This window comes from Heterodontus francisci, chromosome 20, assembly GCF_036365525.1.
Source record: "Heterodontus francisci isolate sHetFra1 chromosome 20, sHetFra1.hap1, whole genome shotgun sequence".
Lineage (NCBI taxonomy): Eukaryota > Metazoa > Chordata > Chondrichthyes > Heterodontiformes > Heterodontidae > Heterodontus > Heterodontus francisci.
The window spans coordinates 15,054,612-15,082,095 of record NC_090390.1 but is presented as its reverse complement, the minus strand read 5'-3'; the positions used below and the strand labels follow the sequence as shown (position 1 = coordinate 15,082,095).

The 27,484-nt window shown below is 49.0% G+C and overlaps 1 protein-coding gene across 3 annotated transcripts in view; it reads left to right on the top strand.

The window, feature by feature from the left end:
• Positions 1–27,484, top strand: part of si:ch211-250c4.3 (uncharacterized protein LOC100535981 homolog) — a 135,299-nt gene that overhangs the window by 6,820 nt on the left and 100,995 nt on the right. For all 3 annotated transcript variants that reach the window (XM_068052406.1, XM_068052405.1, XM_068052404.1), the window contains exon 2: positions 15,790–16,556. In XM_068052406.1, coding sequence (XP_067908507.1) covers positions 15,790–16,556 — 767 coding nt within the window. The remainder of the gene's footprint in view (positions 1–15,789; positions 16,557–27,484) is intronic.

The window sequence follows — 27,484 nt, the reverse complement described above, 5'->3', positions numbered from 1 at the left end:
AGGCAGCAGAGAAAGCTGTGTGCTTCCCTTTCCCTTTCTCTCTCTCTCTCCAGAAAACATCATGTTTGAAAACCATCAGCGATGGTGGACCCTCCAAGCCTACAGCCAACTACAGCCAGAGACCAGGGGAAGAGAGTCAACTACAGTTCTGTCTCCAAGAAAGCCTTGAGCCAAGCAGGCCAACCACAAAGTGCACTTTGACCAGCCGAGGACTTCAAGAATACAGCTTCAGCCGGAAGACGACCGGATCATCCACTTCACAGACTGTGTATTTAAGTTCCATTTATTCTGGACTTTAATCCAACCACCAAATCTATTTTTCCCTCTGTAATCTATTTGTATGTGTGTGATTCTCGTGTGAATGTGTGCGTGAATGTGTAGCGTATTTTTAATTATTTTTAAATCGGCATTAGAGTGTTAAGTATAATAAACTTACCTCTTTCTTGTTTACACTCAGAAAACCTGCCCAATTGGTTCTTTCACAATCACATTAAAGGAAAAAGGTAAAACACTCACAGAGGTGGTAAGCACAACCACTGTTTGAAAAGGAATAAACCCTGTTGCGGTCAGATAAGAGGAAGGATGAGGGGAACCAGAGACCCCCTCCACACCTGGCCATAACAATGAGAGACTGGGAAACATTTGCACTTAGAGGGACCTGGGTGTCCTTGTACATAAATCACAGAAAGTTAACATACTGGTGCATTAATCAATTAGGAGGGCAAATGGAATGATAACTTTTGTTATAAAGGGATTAGAGTGTGAGAGTAAAGAAGTCTTACTACAATTATACAGGACACTGATGAGACACATCTAGAGTATTATGTGCAGTTTTGCACTCCTCACCTAAGGAAAGACATTTTTGCCCTAGAGGAAGTGCAACAAAGGTTCACTAGACTGGTTCCTGGGATGAGGGGATTGTCCTCTGTGGAGACTAGGCCTATATTCTCTGAGTTTAGAAGAATAAGAGATGAACTAATTGAAACATGCACAATTCTTAAAGAGCTTGATGGGTAGATGCTGAGAAAATGTTTCCCCCAGCTGGGGAGTCTAGAACAGGGGTCATAGTCTCAGAATAAGGAGATTTAGGACTGAGATGAGGAGAAATTTCTTCAGTCAAAGGGTTATGAATCTTTGGAATTCTCTACCCCAGAGAGTTGTAGATGGTCCATCATTGAGTATATTCACGACAGAGGTCAGAGGGAATTGAGGGATATGGGGATAGTGTGGGAAGTTGGAGTTGAGGTAGAAGATCAGCCATGATGGTATTGAATAGTGAAGCAGGCTCGAAGGGCCAAATGGCCTCCTCCAGTTCCTATTTCTTATGTTTTTAATCACCCTTCTACATTCCCTTAGTGCCTGTTGGTGGAGACTGTGGATAGCCTAAGATGACACTCTCGAGCAGTTCTGGGCTTTGAGGGCCTGGCTTCAGACTGCATCATCTCGGCATGGGTGTCAGCAGTCTAGGCTGCCTGGCTGAGAGGCAACAGCAAGGGCACTGGTGGATTGGCAGTGGTGGGAGCATGAGTTATGTGATCTTGAGAAAGGACAGCCGTCTCGTGCTCCATGGAGCCACTGCCACTCCCTCAGACGGCACCTCAGAAATCCTAGTAATCTGCTGGTGCCCTTTTGAGCAATGCTATCTGCAGCCATGATGGCAGCAGAGCCTTCTCTCTGGCCTGCTGGTCCATTGCTCAGGTTTCTTGTTGCTCCTAATGTGTTTTCAAGCTATTTGAATGAACTGCTACAGTCAGAATGCACCTCTCCTTTAAGAGGTGCAGGCTGACTTTCAGGAGAGCAGGCAAGCTTTAATTGGTGCTAACCCCGCATGAACCTGGACCCCTTACTGAGGTGCGCAGCCACTCAGCAGTGCATTGAGTTTTAAGCTGCTGCCAAAATGATGGAAATGAGCAGGGAACATGAAGCTGGCATTCTATTTTCAATGGGCGTGGGTTAATCAGACATCATGATCCCCACAACCATTATCAGACCTTATCGAATTTTCGGGCAGGTTGTATTTTTAAGTATGCAGAGGACACTAAATTAGGAAGCACTGTGGTAGATGGGAGCAGGAAGTTACAAAGGGATATAGACAGATTGAGTGAGTGGGCAAAACTGTGACAGAGGGCATTCAGTGTGGGAAACTGAGGTCATCCACTTTGGATCCAAGAAAGTCAAATCTGATTATTGTCTTAGTGCTGAGAGACTAGGAACTGAGGAGGAGAATAGAGATTTAGGTGTCTTTAAATCTCTAAAAGCTAGCACCACAGGTACGAAAAGTAATCGAAAGGGCCAATGGAATGTTGGCTGTTATCTCAGGGAAATGAAGATGTGCTTCTTCAGATGTACCGAGCCTCGGTCATACTCCACCTGGAGAACCACATTCAGTGTTGCATAGTGAACCTCAGGAAAGGCTATATTGGTCTGGTCGGGTGCAGATTCATCAGAATTATACCAGGGCTTAAATGGTTAAATTATGAGGACAGATTGCATATATTTGGCTTGTATTCCCCAGTGTTTAGAAGGTTGAGAGATGATCTTCTTAAGATGTTTAAAATGATAAAGCTATTCCATAGGATAGATACAGAGAAAGTATTTCTTCTGATGTGGAAATCCCGAACAAGTGGACACTGTAATGAGAAGCTTTTTATGTTGTCTGATGCAACATAAATAAGATGCAAGCAGTTCAGCTGATTGAAGATCTCAAACAGGTTTATTAACAGCTAACAAGTATATACAGGAAAGAGCTAGCTATTTACAGGACTTGCCTCTTAGTTTGACTGTTACAGAGTGATGCTGGCTTGTAGTCACCTGACTACATCCTGGCACTTGGCTCATTAGGATACTAAGCTCTTAAAGAGACAACACTCTTAAAGGCAATCCCAACAGACATAATCTTATAATGAGGGCTAGACCATTCAAGAGTGAAATAAGGAAGCATTTTTTTACACAAAGAGTAATGGAAATCTAGAACTCTCTCACCCAAAGACTGTGAATGCTGGGCTTTACTAGTCCTCCAGGGACAGTCTGGGAGGTGGGGTGGGGGGGGACCATAAAGTTGCAAGCGAAGGTAGAGGGTGTAATGCCTGCCATCTTCCTACAGCCATGGCATTTTACCAGCAGTCGGGAAGGTGGAGGATGGCCCTTCTGCCCAAGGCCAATTGGCCAACATAAGTAGCCAATTAAGGGCCCCTTCCTGCCGCCAATGACATATTACCAATGGCGGGTGAGCCCTCCGCCATGTGGAGAGGCCGCCTGGTAAACCTTGGCGACCTCCCTGTGAGCTTGGGGAGGATGGGGCCCTCCTGTTCGGACACACTGTGGCCACCCCTGCAGTAACCTACTCCCTCCGCCCTCACCAGAATTCCCCATGCCTCCACTCATCAGGGTCTGACTGACTGTTCCCATTGACCCTCAACCCCACTCACCTTATTGAAAGGACGGCGACCATCACTGTGTCCTCTCAGCTGGGTGCAGTCCCAGCAGTGGCCACTGCCCTGACAGGCGCTACTGAGACTGAGGTGCTGCTGAGACTGAAGAGCTGCCAACCTCCTGCTATGCTCTGTGTATGTGTGTGTGTGTATGTGTGTAAGACCTGTACACAATGCGCTAAATTTAATGAGGCCCCCCCCTCACCCCGGAAACTAGCTGGGGGGGTGCCCATAGAATTGAGGCGGGAGGCAGGGGGTGGAGGGACCATCGCCTTTCCATCACAATACGATAAAGTAAGGGGCGGGATAGGCCGACGATGTTCTTCCCACCCAGAGGCCAATTGAGGTCCTTAAGAGACCTATTATCAGCCACTTAGGGGCCTCTTCCCACCACCGCTGGGATTAAGCCAGTGGTGAGGGGGGCTTCTGCCACACGGGGTGGTCACCCAGTGAAATGAGGTGACCTCTCTGCAGACTTGGGGGAGAGGGTCCTCCTTCATAGGCAATCTGTGGCCCATAGGGGGTCCCTGCCAGCAAACAACCCACCTCCTTTAACCCCCTTCACCCTGGTCTCAATGTCCATCCTCTCTGTCCACCATCATTGGGGCCTGCCAGTCTGGCCCCAGGGCGCCACTTCACTTACCTTGGGTCCGGGTCTCCAGCGTTAGGCCTGGTTCCAGGCCTTTTGCAATACCACATAGGCATAGAGTGAACAAGATGACTGGCATGAGACAGGATCAATAATGACATCGAAAAGTTAGTGAGGATGTTTGAGGCATGCCAGAGCCACCAGCCGCAACAATGTAAAGAACCTTGACACCCTTACGAAATTCCGTCAGTCGCTTGATCCAAAATCTCCACTGATCTATTTTCTGTTAATGCAGAAGACTTTATCTTAGTCACTGACTATTTCTTCACAGTTCCAATTGTCAGACAGGTAAAAGACACTTAAAGTGTGGTCGTCGCAGACACATTGAGTGCTATATTCAGTCTATTCGGTGCACCTGAAGAAATTATTTCTGACAATGAGCCACAGTATATGGGCAAACCTTTCAGGGATATGTGACCAAATGGGGAGTAAATCATGTGACGTCCTCACCACATTACCCTGGGTCTAATGGTCTCGCCGAGTGAATGGTTCGCATTATCAAAACACTTATCCGAAAGTGTAGGACAACGAAACAAGATTTTCGTGTTGCCATGCTCCACCGCAGAGCTACACCTATGGATATGGGCTTACTGTCACCAGCAGAGATCATGTTTGGCAGACAAATGCGGTTGACTCTGGAAGCCACCATCTGTCCAAATTCTCCGAGATGCAGGAAACACTGCTTGAAAAACAGGGGAGAATGAAGATGGTGCATGACTGACATACAGGATAAAAGATCAGGGTCATATCCCCACAATGAGAACATGGTTGCCTGCGGTGGTATCCAGAGCGTGCGGTGAGCCTAGTTCCTATGAGATTCCAATATCTAGCAGATTGGTGTTGAGAAGGAACCGAAGCCAACTGAGAGAGATGTGCTGTACTTCAATTGTGCACAGTGGACTCGAAGGAGCATGCTGTGACAGTGGGGGGTGTGACAGATCAACAGGACGGCAGCCAATGCATCAACAACATGCCTGCAAACCCAGGACAGCCATGGGTGAAACCCACATCCCCAGAACCATGACCAGATCTAGAAGAGTTGACAAACCACTGAAACAATATATGGACTCCTAAACCTCTACATTTGTAAATTTCACAATCTCCATTCATGTGTAAATAATTTTGAAGTTATCTAATTTTATGTATTTTTGCTATTAGCAATAGAGACTTATCTTTGGAAAGAAAGGCTATGTTGTGTGATTGCCTTTAAGAGTGATGTCCCTTTAAGATCTTAGTATGCTAATGAGCTAAGTACTAGGATGCAGTCACGTGACTACTTGCCAGATTCACTCTGCTACTGTAACACCTGGAGGCAGGTCTTATAAATAGGTAGCACTGCACTGTATATAATAGTTAGCTGTAATAAACCTGTTAGAGATCTTCAACAATCTGGACTCCACATGTCTCATTTATGTTGCATCAGACAACATAAAAAGCTGGGAGCCCCGCCAGCATGACTAAATTCAACCCAATGTATGTGTCTATAAGTGTACAAGAGCTCCATACTGTGCGTGTCGGTTTTAAGTGTGAAAGGATAATATGATGTCTGAATTATCATTTGCCTGTAGTAATCACTGAACCTCAGGACCTGATGGCTATCATTGCTTTACACAAGTGAAAGCTTTGAAATCTGTACAAGGGCAATATTGCTGGAAAATACCCCACATTATGACATACACACAATAATCATTTCTTTGGCATCAGGTGTCCTTGTTGTTTTTCTATTTTCTCTACAAAGACTCGGCACAGACTCGGTGGGCTGAAGGGTCTGTTTCAGTGCTGTATCTCTAAATAAATAAATAAAGTGTCAAGTCACATAGGGCACAGCCCCCACCGAGCAACTTGCTGCTCATCTGAGCATCCATTGTGGATGTATAAAGCAGTCATCTACTTAAACATGGAATAGTGCACCCAGTCCTGATCTCACATTTTGTTCACACCTTCCGGATTTTCATGACGGGTTGAAACACAGACATTGTAGCCCGGAAAGAGGCCATTTGGGCCATCATACCTGTGCCTGTTGTGCGAAAGTGGTCGGGGTGGGATCATTCGCATGATATTTTTGATTCTATTCCTTAGCCAAGGAGCCTGGGGGGCAATTGGAGAACAAAAAGCAATGAAAAGTGTTGAAACTGGAGATCTGAAACTAAACAGAAAAAGCTGAAAGCACTCAGCAATGAGGTTACCTAGCCTCCAAGCTTCTAGGGTAGGAGGGGAAGGATCCAGTTGTTGTGGCACATGTAGGAACCAATGACATAAATAGAACTAAAAATGATGTTCCACTGAGAGAGTTTGAGGAGTTGGAGTTCAAATTAAAATGCAGAACCTCAAAGGTGATAATCTATGGATTATTACCCGAGCCACGCATCAATTGGCATAGGTCAAGCAGATTAGAGAATTAAACACATGGCTCTAAGAGTGGTGTGGGAAGAAGGGGATTTGATTCTTAGGCACTGGCACTCAGGAAAGAGGAAGCTGTTCCGCTGGGATGAGCTCCACTTAAACCAGGCTGGGACCAGTGTCCTGGCAAATTGCATAATTAGGGGTGTGGATAGGACTTTAAACGAAGAGAGGCTAGAAGGCTGGGAATGGACGAAGCCCTTGAGGAATATAAAGAACGTAGGAAGGAACTTAAGCAAGGAGTCAGGAGGGCTAAAAGGGGTCATGAAAAGTCATTGGCAAACAGGATTAAGGAGAATCCCAAGGCTTTTTATATGTATATAAAGAGCAAGAGGGTAGCCAGGGAAGGGGTTGGCCCACTCAAGGACAGAGGAGGGAATCTATGCGTGGAGCCAGAGGAAATGGGCGAGGTACTAAATGAATACTTTGCATCACTATTCACCAAAGAGAAGGACTTGGTGGACGATGAGTCTAGGGAAGGGAGTGTAGATAGGCTGGGTCATGTCGTTATCAAAAAGGAGGAGATGTTGGGCGTCTTGCAAAGCATTAAGGTAGATAAGTCCCCAGGGCCTGATGGGATCTACCCCAGAATACTGAGGGAGGCAAGGGAGCAAATTGCTGGGGCCTTGACAGAAATCTTTGTATCCTCATTGGCTACAGGTGAGGTCCCAGAGGACTGGAGAATAGCCAATGTTGTTCCTTTAGATTAGATTAGATTAGAGATACAGCACTGAAACAGGCCCTTCGCCCCACCGAGTCTGTGCCGAACATCAACCACCCATTTATACTAATCCTACACTAATCCCATATTCCTACCAAACATCCCCACCTGTCCCTATATTTCCCTACCACCTACCTATACTAGTGACAATTTATAATGGCCAATTTACCTATCAACCTGCAAGTCTTTTGGCTTGTGGGAGGAAACCGGAGCACCCGGAGAAAACCCACGCAGACACAGGGAGAACTTGCAAACTCCACACAGGCAGTACCCGGAATCGAACCCGGGTCCCTGGAGCTGTGAGGCTGCAGTGCTAACCACTGCATCACTGTGCCGCCCCTTTGTTTAAGAAGGGTAGCAAGGATAATCCAGGAAATTATAGGCCGGTGAGCCTTAGGTCAGTGGTAGGGAAATTATTGGAGAGGATTCTTCGGGATAGGATTTACTCCCATTTGGAAACAAATGAACTTATTAGCGAGAGGCAGCATGGTTTTGTGAAGGGGAGGTCGTGTCTCACTAAATTGATTGAGTTTTTTGAGGAAGTGACGAAGATAATTGATGAAGTAAGGGCTGTGGATGTTATCTACGTGGACTTCAGTAAAGCCTTTGACAAGGTCCCTCATGGCAGACTGGTGCAAAAGGTGAAGTCAGAGGTGAGCTGGCAAGATGGATACAGAACTGGCTGTGTCATAGAAGACAGAGGGTAGCAATGGAAGGGTGCTTTTCTGAATGGAGGGCTGTGACTAGTGGTGTTCCACAGGGATCAGTACTGGGACCTTTGCTGTTTGTAGTATATATAAATGATTTGGAGGAAAATGTAGCTGGTCTGATTAGTAAGTTTGCGGATGACACAAAGGTTGGTGGAGTTGTGGATAGTGATGAGGATTGTCAGAGGATACAGCAGGATATAGATCGGTTGGAGACTTGGGCGTAGAAATGGCAGATGGAGTTTAATCCGGACAAATGTGAGGTAATGCATTTTGGAAGATCTAATACAGGTGGGAAGTATACAGTAAATGGCAGAACCCTTAGCAGTACAGACAGGCAGAGAGATCTGGGTGTACAGGTCCACAGGTCACTGAAAGTGGCAACGGAGGTGGATAAGGTAGTCAAGAAGGCATACAGCATGCTTGCCTCCAACAGTTGGGGCATAGAGTATAAAAATTGGCAAGTACAGAACCTTAGTTAGGCCACACTTAGAATATTGCGTGCAATTCTGGTTGCCACACTACCAGAAGGATGTGGAGGCTTTGGAGAGGGTACAGAAGAGGTTTACCAAGATGTTGCCTGGTCTGGAGGGTATTAGCTATGAGGAGAGGTTGGATAGACTCGGATTGTTTTCACTGGAACGATAGAGGTGGAGGGGCGACATGATAGAGGTTTACAAAGTTATGAGCGGCATGGACAGAGTGGATAGTCAGAAGCTTTTTCCCAGGGTGGCAGAGTCAGTTACTAGAGGACATAAGTTTAAGGTGAGGGGGGCAAAGTTTAGAGGGGATGTGCGAGGCAAGTTCTTTACACAGAGGGTGGTGAGTGCCTGGAACTTGCTGCCGGGGGAGGTGGTGGAAGCAGGTACGATAGCGACGTTTAAGAGGCATCTTGACAAATACATGAATAGGATGAGAATAGAGGGATAGGGACCCCGGAAGTGCGGAAGGTTTTAGTTTAGACAGGCATCAAGATCGGCGCAGGCTTGGAGGGCCGAATGACCTGTTCCTATGCTGTACTGTTCTGTGTTCTCTTTGTTCTTTGTTCTGGTGATGAGGCATTCTGCCAAATGACTTTGGCAGTCTGCTCAGGGAACCATCCGACAGGATCCACCATCTACTTTTCCCGTAGGGCCTTGAGGACATTCCGTACAGACCATTGCCTGATGGATTGGTGGTCAAAAGTGTTTTCCAGCAGAAACTTTCCCATGAAGGATAGGTGGTACGGCACGGTCCAACTGGATGGAGCATTCCACGGCAATGTGACCAGGCCCATCCTTCGCAACACCGGGGACAGATAGAACCTCAGCGCATAGTGACATTCAGGATATGATGAGAAGGAAAAGAGAGGCTTTTAGCAAATGCAAGGAGAGAAAATCAACGGAAGCATTAGTGGAGTACAGAAAGTGTAGGATGGAGCTTATGAAAGCAATTAGGAGAGCAAAGAAGGGATATGAGAAAGCTCTGGCTGGTAAAAGTTGGGAAAATCCCAAGATATTCTATAAGTATATCAATGGGAAGAGGATAACCAGGGATGGAGTAGGACCCATTAGGGACCAAGGGGGAAATCTGTGGGTGGAGCCAGTGGACATTGGTAGGGTGTTGAACAAATACTTCACATCTGTCTTCGCCCAAGAGAATGAGGATGTAGATATGGAACTCAAAGAGAGAGACTGTGAGGTTCTTGAGCAAATTGTCATAGGGAGTGACAAGGTATTGGAGGTTTTGGAAGGCTTAAAAGTGGACAAATCTCCAGGTCCGGATGATTTATGTCCCAGGATGCTGTGGGAGGCGAGGGTGGAGATTGCAGGGGCTCTGACCCAAATTTTTAATTCCTCTCTGGTCACGGGGGAGGTGCCAGAGGACTGGAGAACAGCTAATGTGGTCCCACTATTTAAGAAAGGTTGTAGAGATAAGCCAGGGAAAGACAGACCAGTGAGTCTCACGTCAGTGGTAGGGAAACTAATGGAGAAAATTCTGAAGGAGAGAATCTATCTCCACTTGGAGAGGCAAAATTTGATTACGAATAGTCAGCATGGCTTTGTCAGAGGGAGGTCATGCCTAACAAATTTGATTGAATTTTTTGAGCATGTGACCAGGTGTGTCGATGAGGGTAGTGCAGTTGATGTAGTTTACATGGATTTCAGCAAAGCCTTTGATAAGCTCCCACATGGGAGATTTATCAAGAAAGAAAATGCACATGGGATACAGGGTAACTTGATAAGGTGGATTCAAAATCGGCTTAGGAGATAGAGAGTGATGACAGATGGCTGTTTTAGTGACTGGAAGCTAGTGTCCAGTGGCGTACCACAGGGATCTGTGCTGGGTCCCCTACTGTTTGTCATTTATATAAACGACATAGATGACTATGTGGGGGGTAGGATCAGTAAGTTTCTGGATGACACAAAGATTGGCCGAGCGGTTAACAGTGAGGTTGAGTGTCTTGGGTTACAGGAAGATATAGACGAGATGGTCAAATGGGCAGAAAAGTGGCAGATGGAATTTAACCCTGAAAAGTGTGAGGTGATACACTTTGGAAGGAGTAATGTGACACGGAAGTATTCAATGAATGGCCTGACAATGGGAAGTTCCGAGGAACAAAGGGACCTTGACGTGTTTGCCCATAGATCCCTGAAGGCAGAAGGGCAGGTTAATAGGGTGGTGAAAAAGGCATATGGGACACTTGCCTTTATCAATTGAGGCATAGATTACAAAAGCAGGGAGGTCATGTTGGAGTTGTATAGAACTTTGGTAAGGCCACAGCTGGAGTACTGTGTGCAATTCTGGTCGCCACATTATAGGAAGGATGTGATTGCACTGGAGGGGGTGTAGAGGCGATTCACCAGGATGTTGCCTGGGATGGAACATTTAAGCTATGAAGAGAGGTTGGTTAGGCTTGGGTTGTTTTCGCTGGAGCAGAGAAGACTGAAGGGTGACCTGATCGAGGTGTACAGAATTATGAGGGGCATGGACAGGGTGGATAGGGAGCAGCTGTTCTCCTTAGTTGAAGGGTCAGTTACGAGGGGACACAAGTTTAAGGTGAGGGGCAGGAGGTTTAAGGTGGATTTGAAGAAGAACATTTTTACCCAGAGTGTGGTGACCGTCTGGAATACACTGCTTGGGAGTGTGGTAGAGGCGGGTTGCCTCACATCCTTTAAAAAGAACCTGGATGAGCACTTGGCACGTCATAACATTCAAGGCTATGGGCCAAGTGCTGGCAAATGGGATTAGGTAGACAGGTCAGGTGTCTTTAATGCATCGGTGCAGACTCGATGGGCCGAAGGGCCTCTTCTGCACTGTATTATTCTGTGGTTCTGTGATTCTGTGACACTTGGTGTTTGAGTACTGGGGCTCTACGCACAGCTTGATGCAGTCGCACACGAAGGTGGTCATCAGGATGAGGGTGACGTTGGCTATCAGATCATATTTATTTTCTTCAATATGCGCTATCAGTTCATCTATTTTGTTGTGAATGCTACGTCCATTCAGGTACGGAGCCTTTAGTTTGTCTTTTTGTTATCTTTGTACCGTCTAGTCGCGACTGTTGGTGTGTTCTTAGGTTTTTTCTCTCTGTCTCTTTCTGCCATTCTCTGACCTTCATTTCTCATATTACTATTCTGCTCTCCTGCCTTGGCTCTCCCCCTTGGTTTGCTACGTCTACCCAGGCTTGATCCATCATCCTCCTTATTTAGTTTAAAACCCTCTCTACTTCCCTGGTTATATGATTTGCTAGAACACTGGTCCAGCATGGTTCAGGTGCAGACCATCCCAGAGGTACAGCCCCAACTTTCCTCAGTACTGGTGCCAGTGCTCCACGAACCAAAACCCACTTCTCCCAGACCAGTCTTTGAGCCAAGTATTCATTTCACTTATCTTATCTTATGTGCCCTCTGCCTTTTGGCACGTGCCTCAGGTAATAATCCAGGGATTATTGTCCTTAAGGTTCTGCTCTTCAATTTGGTGCCTGGCTCCACATACTGTCTGAACAGAACCTTTTTCCTAGTCCTTCCTATGTTGTTGATACCTACATGGACCACATCAACTGGATTCTCCCCCTCCCAGTCCAAGTTACTGTCCAGCTCAGAGCAGACATCCCGAACCTTGGCGCTGGGTAGGCAACACAGCCTTCTGGACTTATGCTCTCGGCTGCACAGAACAGTGTCAATCCCCCTCACTATACTATCCCCTACTACAACTACATTCCTTTTTGCTCCCTCCACTTGAATGGCTTCCTGTACCACAGTGCCATGGCCAGTATGCTCATCCACTTTCGTCCACACAGGTTGAGAGCACCTCAAACCTGTTTGACATTTGCAAAGTCTGAGGCTCCTCCATTACTGTCTGCTTGGCCCCTTTACCTGCCTCACTCACGGTCACATACTCCTGATCCTTACTGCTGACCAAAACAGATGACTCTGCTCTCAGAGGTGTGACCATCTTCTGGAACAAAATGTCCAGGTATTTCTCCCCCTCCCTTATCGTGAGTAGTGTTTGCAGTTTGGCTTCCAGATCAATAATCCTGATTTGGAATTCCTCTAGCTGCTTACACTTCCTGCAAACATGTTTGTCCTGGACCGCCTTGGCATCCAGGAGCTCCCACATGCCACAGCTGCAACATAACACCTGTCCTGCCATTGTTACTTATGCTATTAGTTAATTTACTTTAATTACTTTCTTAATCACTTTCTTAATTAACTCTCACTGCTTCCCAATCTACTTAGCTTAACTAGTGTTATGAAATAAAACCTTACAATTTCTAAAATTACCTCAGTTTTGAAGGATAAATGATAAAACACTCACCAACCAATCACCTACCTAGGAGTCAAGGGAAGAAGACTCACCAGCTGCTGGAGGCTATAAAAGATAGGAAAAGAAGCCTCTCTTTCCCCCTCTGCACCAAATTCCCATGTGCACCAAATTCCAGCTTCACTCTGGCAATGTCTAACTCGGGCAAATGTCTCTTCTCACTGTGTCCCCTCGCTGCATTCAGGTGGGATGGTGGCGGGAGGGGGTCCCATCACTATGCTACCTCCACTGAAATTAATGCCCAATTAAGAGCCTCAGTCCGCTGCTGCCACAATTAGCCCAGCAACGTGCAGGCCTGATGCCACATGGGATGCATGGCAAGAAAAACCATGCAGTTTGCTTGCTGGTTCTGGGGAACCAGGCGTCCCTCAATAAAAGGCACTTAATGAATGAACGAGGGTCCCAGCATCAAGAAGGGGAGGCCTTCGGAATGCCACCCCCCTGCCCTTGCTGCCAACCCACCTACATCCCCACCCTCACGACCCCCCTCCCCTCCGCAAGGCCTCTCACCCTGACCTACCTGTGGCCTGGGTCCAGCACCACTCCTGGGCCTTGGGTGGGTGCTCCACTGGCAGCATCCACCTCCTCCACAGTGGTGCTGCTCAGTTAAAGAGCTGCTGACCTCTGATTCACTGCTGGGGTCCTTGATCGTGTGGAAAGCCCGCTGCTGTCCATTTAAATGCCTAATTGGCACTTGATTTAGAGGGCCTCCCACAGAAGGGGTGTCGTGGGGTTCTCGGCGGTGCTTTTGCTGAAGCTCGAGACCCCGTCACCTGGATAAAATACCAACCACTATGTGCAGTTTTGGTCCCCATATTTAAGGAATGATATACTGCCTTGGAGGTGGTACAGTGAAAGTTCACTAGATTAGCGAGTTGTCCTATTGTTATGACAGAGGCAGGAGGAGTGCATTGTTTTCCAGTCCCACTTTTCCACAGGTCACAACATATATTTAGTTTTTTTCCCAGTTGCCGATACGGTCAATCATAGACTCTATTTTCATCCCAGAGAAAAATACACCAACCAGGTTTCTTTAATAAACAGCAAAATTATCAATTTATTATAAAACGAGTCTTAACCAGTAACAAAGCAAAGCATTAACATACATATTGAAATATAAAAGTTTCCTTTTTACCTTAGCCCCTCACACACACACACACACACACCTGTTAACCGAAAAAATAGAGATTTACTCTTTCGAGCTCTATTACAAAAAAAAACAGATAATAAAGAATACTTTGGCTAAATACTTGATAATTCTTGAAAAAAAATAAGAAGATATGGAAAGATGTCAGATGTCCTCTGTTTTTGGTTTGATGTCCCAAATACTCGGATCTTCCTAGAACAGTTCTTTTCAGGTGACATTGAAGACCAGTTTGGGCAGATTTTCCAGGAAAAATGCAGCAACAGTGGTTTCAGGCAATTTTTTTTACACTTCTCAGAGCTTCTGAAAGAGATGGAAAAACTGGAAGGCTTTTCAAGGAGATGGAAAAGGCTGTGCTGGGGTTTGTCCTTGGCAAGTTGATTATTTAACTCCTTTTCAGAATGCTGTCCATACCCCAGCTGCCTTCCCAAAGTGAAACCAAAAACATCTCAGGTGTCAAGGCTCCTGACCCCTATAAATCTTGACCTGTCACTTCTCAGTCAACATCTTCCCAAGCCAAAAAAGCCCCTTGCTCAGTATTTATCTGAAAACAGATGCCTTCCAGTAACTGTTGTTTACAAGCTCAATCCATTAGACCTCTTTTTAAAAAAGTACAAAGTTCCAGCATCTATGGAATCCTTTTTTTTTGTTTTAAAACACAAATCCTCATAATTTAACAAAAAAATGGAAGCACTCGTAACACTATGATGAGAGGCTGAGTAAATTGGGTCTATACTCTCTGGAGTTTAGAAGAATGAGAGGTGATCTCATTGAAACATACAAGATTCTGAAGGGGCTTGAGAGGGTAGGTACTGAGAGGTTGTTTCCCCTAGCTGGGGAATCTAGAACATGGGAGCACAGTCTCAGGATAAGGGGGTCGATCATTTAAGACTGAGATGAGGAGAAATTTCTTCACTCAGACGGTTGTGAATTTTTGGAATTCTCTACCCCCGAGGGTTGTGGATGCTCCATCATTGAATATATTTAAAGCCGAGATAGTCAGATATTTGGTCTCTCAAGGGATATGGGGAGCAGGCGGAAAAATGGACTTGAGGCCATGATGGCACTGAATGGTGCAGCAGGCTCAAGGGGCCATATGGTCTATTCCTGCTCCTATTTCTTATGTTCTCCTGGATACTGCTGTAAACAAACCTGGACGAAAAATAAGTTGGGCATTAAACAAAGTATTTTAATTTTTTTTAACACTTTATTAGTCATAAAAATATTGGAGATGGACAATAAAGGTAGTTTGACTGGTCCTGAATGCATCCAGCTGGAGTTGAACTCAGCAGGTCAGTCAGCGTCTAAGGAGAGAATGGAAAAGTTAACCCTTCAAGTATGAACACTTTGTCAAAATAGTTCTGTTGGAGTGTTCATACCTGAAACATGAGCGAATCTGCTCTCTCCACAGATGCTGATTGATTGGCTAATTGAGTGGCCAATTGTAAACCATCTCCTGGAACATTCAGACAAGTGAATTGCTTTACTGAGATATTGAAGAATAGAGAGAAGAGAGTGAAGTCAGCATCTCAGTCAAGTGAATGTGTTTTCACAGAGCTGATAGAAAGAGCTCCTCAGGATAATTAGGGGTGACATGGAGGAAAGATACTGATAAACATTTCTTTTCAACTGTAATTTGCAGATCTTTCCATGTTGTCTCTTGTAAGACTGAGCATTCAAATTTAACACGCATGTGTCTTTTCAAAGCTCACTATTTAATTAGATATTTGTCATAAATCCCCAACTTGAAATTATGTAAGATGCCCTTCTGGCCCTGATTCTGATCATGTGACAATCATGTGACTGGACCTTGGCTGCTTGAGGCTGAATGGTAGAAGCTGGCATTTAGTTTGGTAGCAAAACCTTTGACTTCTGCTGCCAGAGTGACTATGAGCTTGATGACATGTGGCATTGTGCTTTTGTGTTTGTAGTGATGAGACAGGATTCGTCCAAGAGAAAAGTGGTGCTGACTAAAGTGACCCTCCTGAAAAGTGGCTCACAGTGTGAGGACATCCTGTCACTTCCAGCGCTAGCCAAGTCGAGCAATCCTGAGGACGCCCCAAAGCAGCGAATTAATAATAACACGGAACTAGTAAAGTCTGGATTCCAGAACCCATTCTCAGAGTTTGCTGCAGTTAATGGGCCATCAAACTGCACAAGCCTGAAACTGTATAAATCTGTATCCGAGGATTCTGGTGTTGAATTCCCAAGTGGCGCAAACTCTCCCTCTACCCCATCAGGATCCGAGCAGAGTTTTGTCGCACATCGAAGGGAATCATCTTGTGACTCTGGGATGGCAATGAGCATCACGTCCTCATCTCCTGCACTTCAACATTTCCCTTTCCCAGCCGATTGTCCCAATTCTGAGAAGTCTATAAAAGAAGATGAAAAGGCTGAGGAGCAGCAAGAGGCCACATTGAAGGCCAAGAAATTGCCCATAGCTTCTGCCAATTGGAAAATGAGCAATACCTCAAGCAGCCACTTTAATCAGGGTCCTACAATTGTAGCTGAGGAAGTTACACAACCCAGACATGTATCACTTGTTGAAATAGTCATTGCTGATACCAATTCTCCACCAGTTCCAAATGATGCAATGGAGCAAGCAGATGAAGCTCAGTTAGATCAAGAGACATTGAAAAGGCGACCATCAAGTGACAGCCTAAACGACTACATGGAGGAATGCTGCAGGTTGAGTCAGGTAAGAGAACATAAACTTATTTATCATTTACAGCGAGGGGGATATAACAAGCAGGGGGTGTGTAGCAGGCGGGAGGAGTGTAGCAGGCGGGGGGAGCGTAGCAGGCGGAGGGAGCGTAGCAGGCGGGGGGTGTGTAGCAGGTGGGGGAGTGTAGCAGGTGGGGGGAGTGTTGCAGGCTGGGGGGGGAGTGTAGCAGGCGGGGGGGAGTGTAGCAGGCGGGGGGGAGTGTAGCAGGTGGGGGAGTGTAGCAGGTGGGGGAGTGTAGCAGGTGGGGGGGAGTGTCGCAGGCTGGGGGAAGAGTAGCAGGCGGTGGTTGTGTAGCAGGTGGGGGGAGTGTCGCAGGTGGTGGTTGTGTAGCAGGTGGGGGAGTGTAGCAGGTGGGGGGAGTGTAGCAGGTGGGGGGAGTGTAGCAGGTGGGGGGAGTGTCGCAGGCGGGGGGTGTGTAGCAGGTGGGGGGAGTGTAGCAGGCGGGGGGTGTGTAGCAGGTGGGGGGAGTGTCGCAGGTGGTGGTTGTGTAGCAGGTGGGGGAGTGTAGCAGGTGGGGGGAGTGTAGCAGGTGGGGGGAGTGTAGCAGGTGGGGGGAGTGTCGCAGGCGGGGGGTGTGTAGCAGGTGGGGGGAGTGTAGCAGGCGGGGGGTGTGTAGCAGGTGGGGGAGTGTAGCAGGTGGGGGGAGTGTAGCAGGTGGGGGAGTGTAGCAGGTGGGGGGAGTGTAGCAGGTGGGGGGAATGTAGCAGGTGGGGGGAGTGTAGCAGGTGGGGGGGAGTGTAGCAGGTGGGGGGGAGTGTAGCAGGTGGGGGAGTGTAGCAGGTAGGGGGGAGTGTCGCAGGCTGGGGGAAGAGTAGCAGGCGGTGGTTGTGTAGCAGGTGGGGGGAGTGTCGCAGGTGGTGGTTGTCTAGCAGGTGGCGGAGTGTAGCAGGTGGGGGGAGTGTAGCAGGTGGGGGGAGTGTCGCAGGCGGGGGGTGTGTAGCAGGTGGGGGGAGTGTAGCAGGCGGGGGGTGTGTAGCAGGTGGGGGAGTGTAGCAGGTGGGGGGAGTGTAGCAGGCGGGGGGTGTGTAGCAGGTGGGGGAGTGTAGCAGGTGGGGGGAGTGTAGCAGGTGGGGGAGTGTAGCAGGTGGGGGGAGTGTAGCAGGTGGGGGGAGTGTAGCAGGCGGGGGGAGTGTAGCAGGTGGGGGGAGTGTAGCAGGTGGGGGGAATGTAGCAGGTGGGGGGAGTGTAGCAGGTGGGGGGGAGTGTAGCAGGTGGGGGAGTGTAGCAGGTGGGGGAGTGTAGCAGGTAGGGGGGAGTGTCGCAGGTGGTGGTTGTCTAGCAGGTGGCGGAGTGTAGCAGGTGGGGGGAGTGTCGCAGGTGGGGGGAGTGTCGCAGGCGGGGGGTGTGTAGCAGGTGGGGGGAGTGTAGCAGGCGGGGGGAGTGTCGCAGGCGGGGGGTGTGTAGCAGGTGGGGGGAGTGTAGCAGGCGGGGGGTGTGTAGCAGGTGGGGGAGTGTAGCAGGTGGGGGGAGTGTAGCAGGTGGGGGAGTGTAGCAGGCAGGGGGTGTGTAGCAGGCAGGGGGAGTGTAGCAGGCGGGGGGGAGTGTAGCAGGCGGGGGGAGTGTAGCAGGCGGGGGGTGTGTAGCAGGCGGGGGGGTGTGTAGCAGGCGGGGGGGAGTGTCGCAGGCCGGGGGAAGTGTAGCAGGCGGGGGGTGTGAAGCAGGCGGGGGGGAGTGTCGCAGGCTGGGGGAAGTGTAGCAGGCGGTGGCTGTGTAGCAGGTGGGGGGAATGTAGCAGGAGGGGGGAGTGTAGCAGGCGGGGAGAGAGTAGCAGGCGGGGGGGGAGTGTAGCAGGCGGGGGGAGTGTAGCAGGCGGGGGGAGTGTAGCAGGCGGGGGGAGGAATGTAGCAGGCGGAGGGAGTGTAGCAGGAGGGGGGAGTGTAGCAGGTGGGGGAGTGTAGCAGGTGGGGGGAGTGTAGCAGGCGGGGGGGGCGTGTAGCAGGCGGGGGGGAGTGTAGCAGGTGGGGGAGTGTCGCAGGTGGGGGAGTGTAGCAGGTGGGGGGGGGAGTGTCGCAGGCTGGGGGAAGTGTAGCAGGCGGTGGTTGTGTAGCAAGTGGGGGGAGTGTAGCAGGTGGGGGGAGTGTTGCAGGCTGGGGGGAGTGTAGCAGGTGTGGGGCGAGTGTAGCAGGCGGGGGGGGAGTGTAGCAGGTGGGGGGCGTGTAGCAGGCAGGGGTTGTGTAGCAGGTGGGGGGAGTGTAGCAGGCAGGGGTTGTTTAGCAGGCGGGGGGAGTGTTGCAGGCGGGGGGGGGTTGTCGCAGGCGGGGGGAGTGTAGCAGGCGGGGGGAGTGTAGCAGGCAGGGGTTGTTTAGCAGGCGGGGGGAGTGTTCCAGGCGGGGGGAGTGTTGCAGGCAGAGGTTGTGTAGCAGGCGGGGGGAGTGTAGCAGGCGGGGGGAGTGTTGCAGGCGGTGGGGGGTGTAGCAGGCGGGGGGAGTGTAGCAGGCAGAGGTTGTGTAGCAGGCGGGGGGAGTGTTGCAGGCGGGGGGTGGTGGTGTAGCAGGCGGGGGGAGTGTAGCAGGCAGAGGTTGTGTAGCAGGTGGGGGGAGTGTTGCAGGCAGAGGCTGTGTAGCAGGCGGGGGGAGTGTAGCAGGCGGGGGGAGTGTTGCAGGCAGAGGTTGTGTAGCAGGCGGGGGGTGGGTGTAGCAGGCGGGGGGAGTGTTGCAGGCAGGGGTTGTGTAGCAGGCGGGGGGAGTGTAGCAGGCAGAGGTTGTGTAGCAGGCGGGGTGCGGGTGTAGCAGGCAGGGGTTGTGTAGCAGGCGGGGGGAGTGTAGCAGGCAGGGGTTGTGTAGCAGGCGGGGGGAGTGTTGCAGGCGGGGGGGTGGTGTAGCAGGCAGGGGTGTCTGTTGCAGGCGGGGGGCGATGTTACAGGCGGGGATGTGTTGTATAATTTAGGGGTGTGTGTAACAGACGGGTGTGGATGTAACATGAGGAGTGTAACAGGCAGCCGGTGTTAGCGTCTCTGCCCAGAATGAATTTCTACCCAAGGTGTCTTGATTTTCCTCCAGCTACTAAGCAGTGATTTGTTTTCACATTGGTCGGCCTTGCAACAAGGCAAGTGTTTGCTTTATCAGGACAGGCCCAGTGAGCACCATGGGAATTAAAGATGAACATTAAAAGAAATTACAGTTGTAGATCAAGATTACACATTGTCACAACACTGGATCATTCAGAAACAGAGTTATCTATTTCTTAAACACTGCAGCACCTCTTACACATTCGATGATTCTATGCTGCATTATTTGACAAGGAAGAAACATGCAGCAGGCTTCTCCAATTCACCCTGGGAATGCCACAGATTGGGATGAGCTCAGTACCTTACAGTCACTCTGGGAATGCTGGAGACTGGGATGAGCTCAGTACTCTGGGAATGCTGGAGATTGTGATGAGCTCAGTACCGTACAGTCACTCTGGGAATGCTGGAGACTGGGATGAGCTCAGTACCTTACAGTCACTCTGGGAATGCTGGAGACTGGGATGAGCTCAGTACTCTGGGAATGCTGGAGATTGTGATGAGCTCAGTACCGTACAGTCACTCTGGGAATGCTGGAGACTGGGATGAGCTCAGCACCTTACAGTCACTCTGGGAATGCTGGAGACTGGGATGAGCTCAGTACTCTGGGAATGCTGGAGATTGTGATGAGCTCAGTACCGTACAGTCACTCTGGGAATGCTGGAGACTGGGATGAGCTCAGTACCTTACAGTCACTCTGGGAATGCTGGAGACTGGGATGAGCTCAGTACTCTGGGAATGCTGGAAATTGTGATGAGCTCAGTACCGTACAGTCACTCTGGGAATGCTGGAGACTGGGATGAGCTCAGCACCTTACAGTCACTCTGGGAATGCTGGAGACTGGGATGAGCTCAGTACTCCGGGAATGCTGGAGATTGTGATGAGCTCAGTACTGTACAGTCACTCTGGGAATGCTGGAGAATGGGTTGAGCTCAGTACTCTGGGAATGCTGGAGAATGGGATGAGCTCAGTACCGTACAGTCACTCTGGGAATGCTGGAGAATGGGTTGAGCTCAGTACTCTGGGAATGCTGGAGAATGGGATGAGCTCAGTACCGTACAGTCACTCTGGGAATGCTGGAGAATGGGATGAGCTCAGTACCGTACAGTCACTCTGGGAATGCTGGAGAAAGGGATGAGCTCAGTACTCTGGGAATGCTGGAGATTGGGATGAGCTCAGTACTCTGGGAATGCTGGAGATTGGGATGAGCTCAGTACTCTGGGAATGCTGGAGAATGGGATGAGCTCAGTACACTGGGAATGCTGGAGATTGGGATGAGCTAAGTATCGTGCAATCACACCAGTCATCAGCATGTTTCCATGTTTTGTTTTATTACTTCAGTCGCTGGCCAACTTTCCCAGGTCTGTTTCTGTTTTGTTTTGTCATTTAAACTGTCAGATTTCTGTTTTCCAGCTCAGTTTCTCACCACTTTATCCAAAGCAGCAGCAGTCCTATGACCTATCAGAAATAAACTTCTATAACATCTTTCATGGCCTCTGGACATCCCATAGTATTATGCAGCCAATGAAGTGCTTGTGAATTTTATTTTTAATCCTTTCATGGGATGCAGGCGTCGCTGACTCGGCCAGCATTTATTGCCCATCCCTAATTGCCCTTGAACTGAGTGGCTTGCTAGGCCATTTCAGAGGGCATTTAAGAGTCAACCACATTGCTGTGGGTCTGGAGTCACATGTAGGCCAGACCAGGTAAGGACGGCAGATTTCCTTCCCTCAAGGACATTAGTGAACCAGATGGGTTTTTGCAACAATCGACAATGGTTTCATGATCACAATTAGACTAGCTTTTTAATTCCAGATTTAGTAATTGAACTCAAATTTCACCCATGTCGAACCCAGGTCCCCAGAGGACTAGCCTGGGCCTCTGGACTAGTAGTCCAGTGATATTATCACTACGCCAGCGCCTCCTCACTATTGGAATGTAGGGAAACACAGCTGCAATTTGCACACATGGTTCCACAAACAGCAGTGGGATAAATGATGATAGAATCTGTTTTTGTGATTTTGCTTGTGGAAATAGTGTTGTGGGTCTACATCCACTGGGGACAGCAGACAGAACCTCAGTTTAATGTCACATGTGGCAGAACAGCACTCCCTCAGTACTGCACTTCAGTGTCAGCCTAGATTATATGCTGAAGTACCTGGAGTGGTGCTTATAGCCACAACCTTCTGATTCAGGAGACAGTGCTCCCAAAGAGTTATAACAAGCTGTTTGTCTTCGAAACAATTGTGATCACTGATTAATAAGGCTTAAGATAAAGATTTCAAAAGATATAAGTGAGACGAAGACCAAAGTAATAGATCGTAAAAGAAAAAGCTAATTTTGAGGGGATGAAAATGGAACTAGGGAAAATAAACAAACTGAGATAGAACAGTAGTAGGAAATACTTATAACGGCGATCATTAGAATTCACAAGAAATACGATCATCTAAAAAGCAAGAACAAATTAGCCACAATGAAACATCATGGAAAGAGATATTACTTACCCCATTAACAAAGTTGAGCACGATGTGGAAGCATCCCACTTTTCCCACATTGCAGGCTTCCCCGGGGTGCAATGTGCCATAGATTGAGCCTATATTGTCTTGCATACTCCATATTTATTTATTTTATTTAGAGATACAGCACTGAAACAGGCCCTTCGGCCCACCGAGTCTGTGCCGACCAAGAACCACCCATTTATACTAACCCTACAGTAATCCCATATTCCCTACCACCTACCTACACTAGGGGCAATTTTACAATGGCCAATTTACCTATCACCTGCAAGTCTTTGGCAGTGGGAGGAAACCGGAGCACCCGGAGAAAACCTACGCAGTCACAGGGAGAACTTGCAAACTCCACACAGGCAGTACCCAGAATTGAACTCGGGTCCCTGGAGCTGTGAGGCTGCGGTGCTAACCACTGCGCCACTGTGCTGCTGTGATATAATCAGCCTGACGTCATTATCTATTGAAAAGAATTCCACTCGCTCAATGCCCAGCTGGGTTTGCGACCATGGACAATGCATTAGGCAGGCCTGTGCCCAATTTCCTGGCAGCATTCATGACTCATTCATCATGTGCCAGTCTTCTGTGCCAGCTGCATTCCAGCCAGCCTATCAGGTTATAGACAGGCTTCTGGGTGACAAGGGATATCTCCTTCAAGGTGCGTCAGGAACTTGGATACAGTTGCCAAGGCAGGCAAATAACAAGAGATCTGTCGCAACCAGAAATGTGATCGAGCATATAATCAGTGAGCTAAGGTAATATTTTTGTTGCCTGGACCATTTGGGAGGAGCTGTGCAGTACACCCGTGAGTGGCTATCCAGATTTCTGGTCATCTGCTGCATGCTCCATAACTTTGCCATCATGAGAGATCAGCCTTTACCACCACTTAGTCAGCAACAAGTGGAGAAGGGGTTGGAAGAGGAGGAGGAGGTGCGTGAAGAGGAGGAAGAACAGGAGAGACATTGACCCCAGTCTTCCTAAGTTCCCAGAGAGCAAATGATCGAAGAGTACTTCAACTAAACCGTCCCTCCCTTCCCCAATACACCAATATCCCACTAGCCTTACTATCACTGTCCAACGACCTTCCTTCAGTCCAGACAATATGGGTCTTGCCCTCCCTTCACTACAAATACAAACAGCAACACTCAATCCAAAATAAAATCCAAATTTATCAAACAACTTAATTCCATCTGTACCTAACAGTGAACAGAAATAATTGTGAAACTACCTTGTGCAAGCCCGTAGTTGCTAACTCGTGTGCTTCTTTAGGGATTCTGTCTCCCAGAGAACTGTGAATGCTCAGTCATTGAGTATATTCAACAACAACAACAACTTATATTTATATAGTGCCTTTAATGTAATAAAGCATCCCAAGGTGCTTTACAGGATCATTGTAAAATATGACACCGAGCTACCGAAGGAGATATTAGGCCAGATGGCCAATGTAGGTCAGCAAGTACAGGAAGGGGACTTGGTGCAAGTTAAGACAAGAGATTTGGATTACCTCCAGTTTACGGAGAGTAGAATGTGGGAGACCAGCCAGCAGTCCATTCGAATAGGCAAGTCTAGAGGTAATGAAGGCATAAATGAGGATTCAAAGCTAAGATCGATAGATTGTTAGATACTAAGGGAATCAAGGGATCTGGGGATCGAGAGGAAAGGTGGAGTTGAGGTTGAGGATCAGCCATGAGTATTGAAAGGTGGAGCAGGCTCAAGGAACCAAATGGTCTACTCTTGCTCCTATTTCTTATGTTCTTATTATCATCAAGCCAGTGAATTGCAGACACATAATTGACATGTCCAGGCAACTTGCCAGCAAAGATTAGGCCTCTGTGTCGACAGCTGCAGCCCTTGGGTAAGTTGTTAAGTGGAGTGGCGGGGAGGCCAACAAGATGGTGGGCCATCGAGCTGGAAGGGAATCATAGATGGCCAGGAAGGGTGGGTAGTTGTTGACAGTGATTGGGGTGGACAAAAGCCAGAATGGAAAGGGAGGGCAGAGGCTGGAAGTGAAGGCGAAGGCAGAGGCTGGAACTGAGGAGGAGGGAGGCCAGATTTGGGGGTGGGGGGTGGGGGGAAGGGCGCAAGAGGGCAAAGGCTGGGATTGAGGAGGAGGACAGAAGCCAGGATTTGGGGGGGGGGGGCGGTGATGCGGGTGGGGGGGAGGACAGAGGCCAGGAGTAAAGGGGAGGGCAGAGGCTGGGATCGGAGGGGGGTTGGTGGCAGAGGGCAGAGGCCAGATTGAGGAGGACAGAGGCTGGGATCGGGGGTGGGGGGGTTGTGGGAGAGGGCAGAGGCCGGGATTGAGGAAGAGGCCGGGATCGAGGAGGAGGGCAGAGGACAGGATCGAGGAGAGGGCAGAGACCAGGATTGAGGAGGACAGTGACCGGGATCAAGGAAGAGGGCAGAGGCCGGGATCGAGGAGAGGGCAGAGGACAGGATCGAGGAGAGGGCAGAGACCAGGATTGAGGAGGAGGACAGTGACCGGGATCAAAGAAGAGGGCAGAGGCTGGGATCGAGGAGAGGGCAGAGACTGGGATTGAGGAAGAGGCCGGGATCGAGGAGAGGGCAGAGGCCGGGATCGAGGAGAGGGCAGAGACTGGGATTGAGGAAGAGGCCGGGATCGAGGAGAGGGCAGAGACCGGGATTGAGGAAGAGGCCGGGATTGAGGAGGAGGGCAGAGGCCAGGATCGAGGAGAGGGCAGAGGACAGGATCGAGGAGAGGGCAGAGACCAGGATTGAGGAAGAGGCCGGGATTGAGGATAGGGCAGAGGCCGGGATTGAGGAGAGGGCAGAGGCCGGGATCGAGGAGAGGGCAGAGGCTGGGATTGAGGAGAGGGCAGAGGCTGGGATCGAGGAGAGGGCAGAGACCAGGATTGAGGAAGAGGCCGGGATTGAGGAGGAGGACAGAGGCTGGGATCGAGGAGAGGGCAGAGACCAGGATTGAGGGAGGCCGGGAATGAGGAGAGGGCAGAGGCTGGGATCGAGGAAGAGGCCGGGATTGAGGAGGAGGACAGAGGCTGGGATCGAGGAGAGGGCAGAGACTGGGATTGAGGAAGAGGCCGGGATCGAGGAGAGGGCAGAGACCGGGATTGAGGAAGAGGCCAGGATCGAGGAGAGGGCAGAGGACAGGATCGAGGAGGAGGCCGGGATTGAGGAGGAGGACAGAGGCCGGGATCGAGGAGAGGGCAGAGACCGGGATTGAGGAAGAGGCCAGGATCGAGGAGAGGGCAGAGACCGTGATTGAGGAGAGGGCAGAGGCTGGGATCGAGGAGAGGGCAGAGACCGTGATTGAGGAAGCCGGGATTGAGGAGAGGACAGAGGCCGGGATCGAGGAGAGGGCAGAGACCGGGATTGAGGAGAGGGCAGAGGCTGGGATCGAGGAGAGGGCAGAGACCAGGATTGAGGAGGAGGACAGTGACCGGGATCAAGGAAGAGGGCAGAGACCGGGATTGAGGAAGAGGCCGGGATTGAGGAAGAGGCCGGGATTGAGGAGGAGGACAGAGGCCGGGATTGAGGAGAGGGCAGAGGCCAGGATTGAGGAGAGGGCAGAGGCCGGGATTGAGGAGAGGGCAGAGGCTGGGAACTTGGGGAGAGGGCAATGGCTGGGATCGATGGGGGAGGGCACAGTTTGGGATCGAGGTGGGTTGAGGAGGTGTGGTCATGGCTAGCAGTAAACCATGAGGTTTTAATGTGGGATTGGGAGCAGCACTCCTACTTCTCCTAGATCCACATTCAACTTATTAGTTATGAGCTGCAGCGGTCCCTCAGTTCGGACCTCCCATTAGGCCACAGGTAAACCTAGTTTTCCTAAACTCAGCTATCCTCAGGAATCTAATACTGCACAGGGACCTTAAACAGGTGATAGGCAAAGGGTTTAATGTTTATGGCATAAGCCCTGGATGCTGAATTTTTGACCTACACCAATATTGCAGCTGATGGACTTCTAGTTTGTAATGGTCATGTGCTTTGTGCACATATTCAAGGTTTAGGAGGCCATTTAACGCCCAATATGTGGGCCCTGCACAATCAAATTGCTACAGTGCAGTTTTAAAATTCAGCATCTCCACATGAGTTTACTAGAAATAGCAAATTGGTGGGTTTTGCAAAATACACAAAGCTAGATTTTCTGCAATTCAGAAATCAAAGCCAAAAGTAGTGAAGTGGAAGAATGTGAGAAAGATAAGATAAGGCGGAATGTTAGGGTACTCCGAGCTTTTCAAAGCCTGTAGGTGTGGGAGGAAGACTGTGGAAATCTAGCTTTTCCATTCTGGGAAGGAATGAATCAGACCACAGCAGAGCCTTCCAATTTTAACCCAGGTCAGAGGTAGAATGTGTAGGATTGCTGATATGAAGCTATGAAGCAATAAGTGAAGCACAAAGCACACTTTGCTAGTTATCGAGCCCAAAGAAGGTTTCTGAGGGATCTGCAGCTTTCTCAGCAACCCCTGAGTAAGGAAAGAGTGAGCTTGTGCCCCAGGCTTACATTTAACGTTGCTTTAACAGAGTGCGAGCACCACAGTAAAATAGCATTTGTCGTTGACTGTGTCGGTAATCTCCAGGTTTCAGCTGTCCTGAAGCAGTGAGTCAAAGCTCCAACATTCAGAGATGTCCAGTTTCCTTCATCACCAGAACATTAAATAGTTTACATTCCTGACATTTTCTCTGAAGAGGGGAATGTCCTTTGCCGAGGGTGTTGGCATTGTTTACATGACCACCCCATCCCACCCACCCCCACTCTGACTCTGACTCCATGAATTGCTGCGGAGGATAGGTCTGTTCAGATGGACCTGGTCTAGGAAACCAGTCTGGTAAAGCCTGTTTGGGTGGGTCTGTTCAAACAACCCGATTGTTGTCATGAAAATTAAAATAAAATCCACTTCAAGTATAAATGAGTCCCATGGATGAAATTTCCAACTGCATTGAGACAAAGTCTGTTAACAGCCAATGATTGTTGAGGCGTGTGCATTGGTTGGAGCAGTACTGGAGCAAGGGACTGAAAGCAGACATTCCATCTTTTACATTGAGCTTAATTTCAATTTAAAATCAGTCTTGTGGAGAGACAGCAATGCTGCAGAGATCAGATAACTGGATAACTGACTGTCACTAGAGTGCCAGAGGACAGTTCAGAAGCTGAGGAGTGACAGCGCTGTTTTAATTTACACTGTGCTTTCTCTAGTTTGCCTTTATTTGCTGGGCTTAATGATTTTTCTCTCCACCGCTTCCGAACTCATGGGACACAGGGTCAACAGAAGCTGGCCATTCCCTGGTATCTCACCCACAGTGTCAGTGAAGCAGCCAGGCGGAACAACCCTGATCTCACATAATGTCCAGACATATACATATATAGCACATTTACTCAAGAGCTCTCCTGATATGACCCAACCCCCCGA